Here is an 11,620-nt window from a genome sequence, read left to right on the forward strand (position 1 = left end):
ATGGCAACAATGGCAGAAGGCGAGCCTAATGTCCAGTTCAAGCTTGTGTTGGTTGGGGATGGTGGCACGGGAAGAGGCATTTAACAGGAGAGTTTGAGAAGAAATACGTGGCCACCCTTGGAGTGAAGGTGCACCCTCTGATCTTCCACACAAACAGAGGAGCCATCAAGTACAATGTCTGGGACACAGCAGGACAAGAGCAGTTTGGAAGTTTCAGAGATGGACAATACATTCAAGCCCAGTGTGCCATCATCATGTTTGATGTCACCTCTCGAGTCACCTACAAGAATGTCCCCAATTGGCACCGTGATCTGGTTCGTGTTTGTGAGAACATTCCCATCGTCCTCTGCGGCAAACAAAGTGGACATCAAAGACAGGAAAGCATTGTCTTTCACCGCAAGAAGAACCTGCAGTACTACGACATCTCTGCCAAGAGTAACTAATTTTGAGAAGCCATTCCTGTGGCTAGGAAGGAAGTTGATCTGTGATCCCAACCTGTAGTTTGTGGAGATGCCTACACTAGCTCCACCAGAGATCCAGATGGACCCCTCTCTCGCAGCGCAGTATGAAGCATGACCTCAAAGTTGCATCAGAAACAGCCCTCCCAGAAGAAGATGACCTCCAACCTGTTAACCAATGTGTCTTCAAAACATTATCAATAAACTCTTTTAGTGAGGAAGAAATAAAATAAATCATTAAATTGAGGAAAACAACACCAACAGAGTGCCTATCGTTAAGTATCAGGAATTATACAAAACTGATGCTCTAATCGATATGTAAACAGTCATGCTGAATCGTGACATCAACAGTGGATTGAGGTTTTTCTTTTTACCGTTTTACTGTTTATCTGCTGCGTACAGCCTGTGTCCAGCACAGCTGTAAGACGGTCCCGCCTCTGAGCTGAACCATGTCTTTGTCAACAGTCTCTGTAAAGACACATTTGTGGGCCCATCCTGAACAACAACATGCTGTAAAATCATTCAACTCTAAAAGTGTACAAATGGAAGCAAATGGACCCATCCGTTTGCACCCTGATAAAATTACTGTGCAGGATACGAGCAGCTTCAGAGAAAGGGGGCTTTGTCTCCACTTTCTATTTCTAACTGTAGTCTCTTATAGGTAATCCCATGTCCTATTAGTAACATATTCTCTCTGTTTAATTAGCCAACCCGTTCAGGTCGCCTGCTTGTCAGGATGGCTCTTCAGCTTGTGGAATTTAACGCTGTCCAGCTTCTCAAACCTCTTTCCACAGTGCTCGCAGGTGAAGTTGTAGTGGGCCTCTGGCTTGTGCTTCTTCATGTGCCAGTTCAAAGACGCCCGCTGGCGACACTGGTAGCCGCAGATCTCACATCTGGAGAGAGGTTGAGAGGGAGAGATTGAAGGTTCAGCAGATGGAACCAAGAGAGGATTGATGGACGTAGGGTGGATAATAATACTAATAATAATAAACTTTATTTGTAAAGCACTTTTCAAAAACAAGTTTACAAAGTGCTTCACAACCACAACACACACTGTGTGAGGCAAGGAAAACACAAGAGTTCAATTAAAGCAAACAAGTTCATGTTTAGAGTAGTTCACTGTGATATTGGGCTGCTGTGATCTTTAAAAACGCTTCAACGCTAATGGTTGAACAAAAAAATAAAAGGGTTAAATGAATCTTGTTCAACAATGCTTAACATTTAGATTACATATGTCTGTTATGTTCAGGTTTTGTCTTGATGAAAACAAATGTATACAGTAGGAGGTAGACTGCATGAAATTACACTCACTAAATATTAGGAATAAAACCTCCCAAACTCTTAGGCCCTAATTCAAAACAGTGTACCTAATTTGCAGGAAGAACATGACAGGACACAGCGACACACATATGCATAATATCTATTTCAAAACTTTGCATGAAGATAGCCACTTGATCTTCCACATCTTGCAATTATATTGCTTATTAGTGTGAGAAATAATGACAGACAACATTCATATTTCTATTGAGACTAATCTGCATTTTTTCCATCAGTGAGTGAGTGGGGTGGCTAATGTTGCAGCCCATCCACCGCAGAGAACAGGGGTGAGGATCCTCCGCGGTGCCGTCTGGCTCCAACAAACAATAATGGCCTTGTTCAGCGCTGGGAAGTGGGGGCGGGGAGGGTGATGTCCCTTCCACATGTTACAGTACTGTATGTCCTTCATTCCGCTGAAACTCACGTGACTTCACATGTATTGGAGGTGACAAGGTGCAAGGGGAAATGGGAGTGATAGGACTAAATTGGGAGGAAAAGGTAAAGTCCCACATAAAACAGTCTAAACCCACATCATCACTGTATATCCCTGTATAGTAGTCACATCAACAAGACTAAATAAAGTAAGCCTACTTCTTGACATGACGGCCTTTATAACCTATTGTGGTGTGTAAAATATCCTATAGAAAAAGGCAAATAATAATAATAATAATGATTATAAATAAAAAAGTATCGAAAATGGTATCGTATCGATTCCCAGGTATCGAAAAAGGTATCGTATCGATTCAAAGGTGAACGATACCCATCCCTAGTACTCTCCTTTAATTTCTAACCATTGGGAGTAGTGGTGGGCAATCCCGTTCATTTCAGTGAACGAATCATTTCGTTCACGGTAAGCGCACATACCTTAAATACTGAGGCTTTTTGTTTGGCATTAATAACTTACTGAAGTGGTGTTTCTCCTGTGTGTGTCCTCCTGTGAACCTCCAGGTGATTCTTACGTTTGAATGACTTCCCACACGTCTCACAGATGAAGTCTCTGACTCCTAGAGAATAATTATATTAAAATGTGGGATGAATTAAAATACCTGACTGACATAACCAGGGTGTGTGTGTGTGTGTGTGTGTGTGTGTGTGTACCTGAGTGGATGATCATATGGCGATGCAGGTGGTTTGACAGATAAAACTTTTTCCCACAACCTGGATGTGGGCAAACCTTGGTTCTCCCCTTCCGGTGAACCAAGTTCACATGGTTCTTTGATAAAGAAAGATATCATTATTATTATTTTAAACAACCTACTATTCCATATCAGTACAACATGGCAGAAAAGGAAAAAAGAAAATAATAATATTCATTCAATTCAAAGCAGCATCCAGAAATCTATTTTACCTGAAAGCTGCTGATGGCTACATACACTTGGCTACAGCCCTCATATGGACAATGGAACATCTTGAGCATGCCGTCTGCTTCGATGACAGGGCCTCGTCTGTTTCTCTTTGATCTGACACAGCAAAATAGCAGAGTAGTTATAATTGAAAGAGTAAAGTTAAAATAGGCTTGGCCTACTGTCAAGTGTTGTGTAACTGCAAGGAAGAATCCATCCATAAAAAAAGGTACGAGACCAGGTCTCAGTTTAAAAGACATTTTGGAACTGTGAAGACACCTACTTCAAACACAATAACATTTGAAATAGATCAGCACACATAAGCAATTTTATGAATAAACTAGGGCCCAGTTTGAAAAACAAATACGCACATATGCTTTGAAGTTACCAGTTTAGTATTAGTGTTAAGCTAATCACCTGCTCAGGCTCCTGTGAAGTTCTCTGTCACAGCTAGGTTCAACAGTGGGCTGTAGCAGTTGCTTCTCACTCAGGGCTGAGGGGGAGACAGCACAATACATTACAAATCAATGAAAATAATCTATAGAATACCATATGTGATGTAGACACTACATCAACGTTTATCAACCAGTGGGGTCATGATCCAAAAGTTAGTCACAAAGCCTCCTCACAGGGCCAGGGACTAGGAACAACTTAAACATGTAATCTTAATAGGATAAGTGCTATTTTTTGGTCAAAGCTTGAAGCACTATATTCTGTCGTCTTTATATATACTATATTCTGTCGAGTGTAGTCTTTGCTATGGAGTATTTGTTCAATAACAGGGGTCTCGCTGTCTCGCCCGCAGTATTGTTCCAGTTCCAATTTTTTATGATTACCGACCTGAACTCTTTGTTTATTAAAGAGTTGTAGAGTTTAAAACCTTTCTGAACTTTGTGCTTTTGACATTTTGGGGAAAACATAAATAAATAAATAATAGATGAAGAAGAAGAAAAAATAAATGGTTGTAAATCATGGCCTATATATTAATGTGTTCCTCTAGTTAAAGCTTACATAGCAAATGCACAAGTCCGGAAGTTCTTGCTGGACTAAGTGACTGTATGCCAGTGGTTGTGGTAAATTCGCAAAAGAAGAGACAACCTGTGATGGGACGATAAGCGATATTATCGTCTATCGTGATAAAAAACACTCACGATAATCTTATCGTGGAGATTTAATTTATTGTGATATCGTCCTCCGTCATGCACTGGAATCAATTCACCTTTTATTTGCCGTGCTGCATATTATCCGGTACCATTTAAACCCTCTATTGGTAAAACATACTTATAATATACGTACTTGATAGTCTTTTTTTTTACTCTCTACCAAAGTTTTCTACCAAAAAGACGATCTACAAGCTCGCAACGCATCACAACGCGATGCGTTGTGAGCTTGTAGATCTGCTATCTTTTTTTTGCAAATGTTCCGCCCCAGGATAATGGATGTTGGGGATATTTTGATTATCACGATAATATCGTAAATCGCAATTTCTTTGGTCACAATCGTGATATGAAATGTTCATATCCTCCCATCCTTACCTGTGATGGGGTCATCTTCCTCTGCTGTCCTGAGGTCTGCTTCTGATTGGCAGACCTGGTTGTAGGTCACGCCCTCAATGACGGTGCAGGTGACTTCCTCTACGTCTCCGCCTCCCATGTTGAGCTGGATTCCCTCCGACGCAAGAGCTTCATAACTGGGGCCAGTGATGATAATCAGCTGTAAATGACACATGAGTAGTTTTACAATGTACAATCAGCTCTGCTTTGGTTTAACAATAAAGAAAACTAGGGCAACCAAGAAAGGGTTGGATATCTGAGCAAAGACGTCATCAAGGAAGATTACTGTAAGGAAATGTGAGGGCTTAAGATTTCAAAATGCAATCAGTTTCATCCTACGATGAATAGTTATAGTTGTCAATAATATGTACAATAGGTTAATCAATAATTGACCTTCTTGACCTTAACTACCAAATACTTCCGATATTGAGAGATAGGGCTTTGTCTTGTGATTTGACGATGAGTGTGTCAGTGTACTGAGCCTGAGACAGTGCCGCACGCACGCACGCACGCACGCACAGATAGTTTTGCAATGGCATTGTGGCTCTAATGTGGTCCACATTTATAAAATATGTAGCGAACCTGACATTTATGTAACAGGTTCTGATTATTATTGAGAAATAAAATAATATTTAAACAATGTCATGGAGTAGCTCAGTGCCTCACTCTTTTCAAAATATTATATCTCAAGTACTATAAGATGTGCTAGATGATGGATTTTTAGATGTTAAAAAGACTAAATTAACCTGAATTTAAATAACAGGTTGAGATGTTCTCATATGGATGGTTTACGTACATGCTGTAAAAGGGATGAAGTGCATTGCATGTATGACAGTATGTCCCTGTGTGCACATGGGTTTTGTGTAGTGAGTGACTGGCTCTCAAGGATCTACCTGTGAGCCCTCTAGAGTTGCCCTCTGGTCTGGTATCTCACAACTGGTCACCACCGTTTGCAGAGTCTGAGGGTCAAATAACTCTCCTTGCTCTGCCGCATGCATGTGCGGTGGGACCAACAGGTCAGGTTGAGAGCCTAATCCAACAGGTTCACTCGGGCTCCGGTAGAGTGAAGCGTCCTCCTCCGTCTTCTCCAGTCTGTCCGTTAGAGATGCAGTCACTACCACACACTCATAGCCATCCGGTGAAGCCCCCATTCCTTCATCTCTGAGTCTTTCCCTCCCATCGCCATGTCCTTCTTCTTCTCCGCCTCCTACATCCCCAATTCTGCCTCCACATCCGTCTCTTCTCATATCCTCCACCTCTTCTTCATCCTCTGAGTCAATGGGCTCTCCCACTGCGTGAAATGCAGTGTCTGTCTCATTAGAGCCCTGCTGTCTCCCCATGACCATCTCCATCTCCCAGACAGTCTGGTCCGACAGTGGGAGGTCTCTGGAGGGAGCCACCATGCTGGGCAGGTGGTTGAGATCCCTGGCTTGTTCCACACAGGTCAAGGGTGCATCTTGCTCCTCCGAACCATCCAGATTTTCTTCAGCATCTAGAGAGCAGTAAACAGGTCATTTGTAGTCACTTTACTGAATGTGCAGCCACAAGGCAAATTAATATATAATATGTATGTTACTTGTTGATACGATCATCTTAGTCTAAAAGAGAAAATGTGCTCAACAAGTCCAAGAAAGCCAAAATGGATGTGAGGTACTATAACTTGACCAGACGAAAGGGGAAACCTCATTGCCGAAATGTGTCCATTTGTATGCTGCATTACATTTTTCAAGATTATACAACACAAAATGTAGGTTTTCTGTTTTACGCTCATCTGGTTAACATCCTGGTTAACATCAGCCACTTTACCAGGAAACCAATCTTTAAAGCGATATGTTCTTTTGAGGAAATGGAGCGTTGAGCTGGAAAAGGGCCTGGCCAAATTAGTTACTGCAAAGACAAATGTAGATAACAATCGTATTTCCTTCTCTGACGTCCACATTTAAACCTTTTGCTATCAGCTAGTTTTACGACTCCACCAACCTTTGAGCTGTCTGTCAGCAATTGTTTCCCTTCTCCTCTTCCTAGTCATGATGCCTTTTGCCACTGGGATGTTCATTCTGGTAACCCTCTCTCCATCGTCCTCCTCGCCCTCCAACCCCCCCTCTGGCTCTGAATCACTAGCCTCCCTCGGTGGCGAGTAAAGGAACTGCACAAATGAGTGGTCAGCATCACACTGCCAGACGGCTGTAGTGGAGAAGCCCAGCTGGGGCTCCAGGACTCGGAGCTGGGGCTCGTGAAGGCAGGTGTTGCAGTGTTCCTGGTACCATGTCACCAGGCTCTGAAGGCTCGACACACACTCCTTCTTTCCTGTGAAATAACAGTTTAGTATGTGAACGGTCACAGCTTGGCCCTATGTATCTCTGTCTATAACGCCTGACACTGTGGTTCTATCATGGCTTTGTCGCTCTGACATCATGCTCTGATGTCACTGTGATGTCAGGGGAACCATTCTTAACAGAATGGGTTTGCCGCTCTAACATCACGCTCTGGCTTCACTGTGATGTCACACTAACAGAATCCCTTTTATGCCCATATATGGAGTTCCCTGATGTCATCAACATTAAGCCCATATCTAACAGGACTTCATATGGGAATGCCAATATATGGAGGCCACATCGGCCACATACCAAACTAATGGCTGGTTCTACAGACAGGGATCTCCAAGTATGGGCATAAAAGGGTATGATGTCAGATGTCATAGACATCATAGGACTTTCACATAACGAATAACTGAGTAAGCATTTTTGATGTTTGGGCTCTCACAGCATATCTCCATATACAGAACATGGATCTCCATATATATGGGTACCAGGGGTCTCCATATATGGGTATTTGGGTAACTGGTCCGATATACATCAATGGCCACATGGCTAAGAATTGCTGCAACCTAGGGAAAGGTTGCAGTAACAGAGAAAACAATCGCAACTGAGTGATTTAAAGCTATACTGTGTAAGTTGCTAAACTAGTGGTCAGTTGCAGTATTGCTTTTTTCGTCCGTTTTTCGCCCGGAGTCGTCGCGGACCACCGCCGGGGACCACCGGAGCGGCGCCGCAAACCACCGCGACCGATACAAATCCGTGGAGGGGTAGAACGCATGGTAGAACGTAATTTTCTGGCCAGGATTTGGGGATTAAGAGGTTAAGAATCCTTCACCATGGTAAACACTGTAGCTGAGCGAGGCTACTTCCTGAAGACCATGGCAGATAAGCTGTGATTGGCCGGTAGTGTATCATGTGTGTATGATCCGCGATGTGATTGGCCAACGTATACAGATGATGCAGATGACGCTATTTTTCCGCGAAAACTGGACCCCGGCAAGGATCATAGAAAACATATAAAGAGAAGGCTTTAGAAGCTAAAAATAACGGAGTGGGTGTTCTAAAACTTTAGCGATTTAACAGTTAGGACAATTTTAAGAATTGTTTTATAAAAAAAGTTACATGGTATAACTTTAATGGTTGTTTTGTTTTAATGCACTGATACAAACTTCTTACCCCTTTTGGGCTTCACTGAAAACTCTCTGGAAGTCTTCTTCCTGTTAGACAGTTATCATACGAAAGAGATATTTGGATATTGCCTGGATAAGCAATGCACAGTTCAGCACAGTCAAACACCAAAAATGTGGTCACGATTCCAACACTATGGTGGCTGCATGTCAGAATGGATAGACTCGTATGAGCATTGAACAGACCTGTCTACTACAAGCATTAAGGCAGGGGTCAGTGACAGGGGGTCCGGGACCCTTAGGGGGGTCCCTCAGACTTACTACAGGATGTCTGCCAAATCTTTGTGTGATAGAATCTTTCTCCTTGTTTAACCACTTGAATCCTAGTGTCCATATTCTGAGAACTTTAGCCAAAAAAAGAGCAGATCTACAAGCTCACAAAGCTATTTTCGGCAAAGAGGTTTGGTGTAGACTTTTAATTTAGAGGGTACACATTTAACAAAAGAATGTCAAGTTTATTAAGTATTTACGGTTCAAGTGGTTAAACACAAATTGACATGAATCCAAAATACACTGATAATTGTGCTGTCAAACAATGAAACTATATGGAATCTATGAACAGGTTGTGGGGGTCCCTGCTTCATCTCTCTCTCAACTAAGGGGTCCTTTGGCCTGAAAACGTTGAAGAAGACCCCTGCATTAAGGAATAAAGTGAGCATATCTTGCCCTCCTAAGGAATCCTACCCGCAGTATTTCTGCTGGTACTTTTCTCCATAGGTTGAGTTCAGCAGGATCAGATACTCCGCCAGTCCGGCGTCACTCAGACTCGTCCGTCTGCGGAGTTCACTCCACAGCTTGTGGGCTTCTCCCAGGTAGACCCGCCGCACATCGTACTTCTTTCTGGACTCCAGGCGCCGCTGTGCTCGGTCGGTGTCCGTGAGCCTGGGCCGCCCTCTGCATCGCCTCAGAGAGCAGTCTGCAGCGTCCAGCGGAGCCTCCACTTCTGCATAGCGATCCGCCATCTTGGCAACAACAGCTGTTGTTGTGAAGATTACGGAAGCTGTAGTCCGACCTGACAGGAAGTCTGAATGTGTATGCATTCATTCACATGTTCATCATAAACATGCGTATATTTATTATATATTATCCTTGATGCAAAAATCCAAACCACGGTGTGGTCACACACGTGTCATGATGTGTGTGTGTGTGTGTGTGTGTGTGTGTGTGTGTGTGTGTGGGTTCCAGGTGACAACAACGCAATAGCGACTGTGCACTATTTGACTCTGTGACGGAACACAAATTTAATAAAGTTTGTTCCACACGGACCCGTCAGAAGCACGGACACACACGTGAAACATGTAAACAAATCAAATGAAAAACAGAATAAGGGGGGGAAAGTCAACACTAGTATCACTCTGGGGTTATTTAGTGAGGTACGGGTTTATTATACAGTTGCCTGCGTCATGGCAGATATACTGACTGTTGTATTCAAGACTTTTATTCCACAAACGGGTCTTACGAAGGATTTCCAACTCGTCTGTCCCTCTGCAGCTACGTGCAGTAGTCTGGTGGTCGGGGATCGCAGCATCACCCGGTCTCTGCTGCTCCTCGCAGCCGTGACAGCTGCATCGGAGCTGGGGATCAGAGTGTTGTTCTTCACACAAACTCAGATTCAAAGCCTACCACTCCCTCTTCAGAACGGCAAGTCCAATCTGAGCCCAGACAGTTTGAAGGTAACTACAGTTACCGTTTGTACCTTCCCGTCCTGGGCTGGTCATGCATACACAACTAACACAAGTGCAACATTGGAGCTCGTTGAGTTTATTTAATTGAATGAGTAATTACTGTGTTTTTGTATTCTGTGAATCCTAAATCAATTGTGGTCTGTAATAACTTGTATATTCTGCAAAGAGCAGAATTGAGCAGGCTGTGGCGCTGGATAATATAACCTATGTCACCTTTGTATTTTTTACATTTATTTATTTACATTATTGATTGAAGAAGAATTTATAAGAAGGTCGCATAGGAAAAAGTACAGTTTCATGACAGTACAAATCACTGGTACAAGGTCAACCAAAATTAGATCCTACTCCTAGTAAGCTTTTCAGCTTATTTACAAAGGAACCACTTTATGTATCTCATAACATTGAAAGACAGACAGATATAACACAGTACTTTGGAAGGATAACATCAATTATAAAAGCAGAAAATAATAATAAAAGGTAAATAAAAAATAAACAAATTAAGCAGATATTTACAGTGGAAATGCACATTACAATTATATAAATGTTATAAATGGGGGCCAAAAGCACGCAGTATAATACTTTTTAAATGCATTTAAGGCTTAACATTTCTACAATGGCTACACAATAATTTTGGTCATAAACAACAAAAGGGTTTGTAAAGAAATTGCCAATTATTAGCAGCACAGTGCCCACTCCAGCTTGTATCTGATGTATTACCTGCTTATTGTAAGTCGCTTTGGATTAAGCGTCTGCTAATGTCTAAACTGTAACTGTAAACTGTATCTGTATGACCAAGCTAAAGAATTGTGTTTTGGGGAGGGGTTTATATTCTATTATCTATATTCTATGGTGCTCCCTGTCTTCTCTGCAGATGATAAGAAGAGAGATGTCTCCACACAGTTTACACATATCTGTCTCATAGTGCACAATGCAGATCATTTGGGACCATGTTTTGCAGAAAGGTCTAAGTGAAATGAGTTGTAGGTGAAAATATGGTTCAGATTGCATGTTTTTTGTATATTTATTGCAAACTCACTCAAGACTGAATAGAAGAGGTACCCTGGTCACACAGGTTTGAAAAGTTAATTGATCTGAACCGCAAACCTGACTTAATTGTGCATTTCTCTTACTCAAGCAATATTCTAATGCGTATTGTTTTTTTTTGAGTAATTGACTTACAACAAGCTCTCTCTTTTTTCAGAAAATCAAGTTTTGCTATCCCAGGACTGTGACAGAGCTCCTCCAGCAGGTGGCCTGCCTTCACGAATCGCCTCCTCCATCTCTGATAATAGTTGACAGGCTGGAGGGCTACCTTCGTGGTGCAGGAGGCAGTAGCCACAGTGAAGTTCAGCAGGTGGAACAGTCCTGTGCCGCACATGTCTCTGCATTGCTGCATGACACGGCTGCATTTCTCACACAAGTCCTGGAGCAGCGGGACTTGAGCTTGGCCCCCTGCCGAGTCATTGTCTCGTTTGAGTCACAGCTGGAGGTCCCTCAAAGGAGTGGGGAGCTGTCGGCGCCAGATCCCATCCTCTCGGTGCTTGATCGCTACTTCCAGGTTCGGTGTACTTTGGACAGAGATGAGAGCTATGGAGCCACGGCTGCTGGTCTACAGGAGGCGTGGCATGTGTACCTCTCTGGGACAGGTATCACAGAGGCCCCCTGTACTGAGGGAAGCAAGATCAAGGAATCAGGCATAGCACTGGAGTGGCGGTTGGTTGTTTCTCATGATGGCTTAATGGAGTTTACGTCGATTTGA

General features: G+C 42.8%; 2 protein-coding genes and 1 pseudogene across 3 annotated transcripts; 2 read left to right on the plus strand and 1 right to left on the minus strand.

Annotated features, from left to right (window-relative positions):
• On the plus strand, window positions 1-691 carry LOC308283556 (GTP-binding nuclear protein Ran-like; annotated as a pseudogene). The gene has a single exon. The product of its transcript is annotated as a GTP-binding nuclear protein Ran-like (transcript).
• A 482-nt stretch (window positions 692-1,173) lies between these two features.
• On the minus strand, window positions 1,174-9,154 carry znf653 (zinc finger protein 653; the record flags this gene model as incomplete). The annotated part of the gene is made up of 10 exons (XM_080723992.1): window positions 8,861-9,154; window positions 8,166-8,206; window positions 6,652-6,978; window positions 5,565-6,163; window positions 4,654-4,831; window positions 3,536-3,611; window positions 3,124-3,235; window positions 2,874-2,988; window positions 2,680-2,779; window positions 1,174-1,351 (listed from the first exon to the last, which is right to left on the minus strand). Exons 1-10 carry the CDS (start codon window positions 9,136-9,138, stop codon window positions 1,174-1,176), a joined length of 2,004 nt encoding a protein of 667 aa, XP_080580118.1. The 5' UTR covers window positions 9,139-9,154.
• Window positions 9,155-9,567: 413 nt separating this feature from the next.
• swsap1 (SWIM-type zinc finger 7 associated protein 1) lies at window positions 9,568-11,620 on the plus strand (the record flags this gene model as incomplete). Its single annotated transcript, XM_080723250.1, has 2 exons — window positions 9,568-9,849; window positions 11,063-11,620. Exons 1-2 carry the CDS (start codon window positions 9,580-9,582, stop codon window positions 11,618-11,620), a joined length of 828 nt encoding a protein of 275 aa, XP_080579376.1. The 5' UTR covers window positions 9,568-9,579.

The sequence above is a fragment of the Nannobrachium achirus genome (assembly GCF_963921795.1).
Source record: "Nannobrachium achirus genome assembly, chromosome: 4".
In the NCBI taxonomy this organism is placed as follows: Eukaryota; Metazoa; Chordata; class Actinopteri; order Myctophiformes; family Myctophidae; genus Nannobrachium; species Nannobrachium achirus.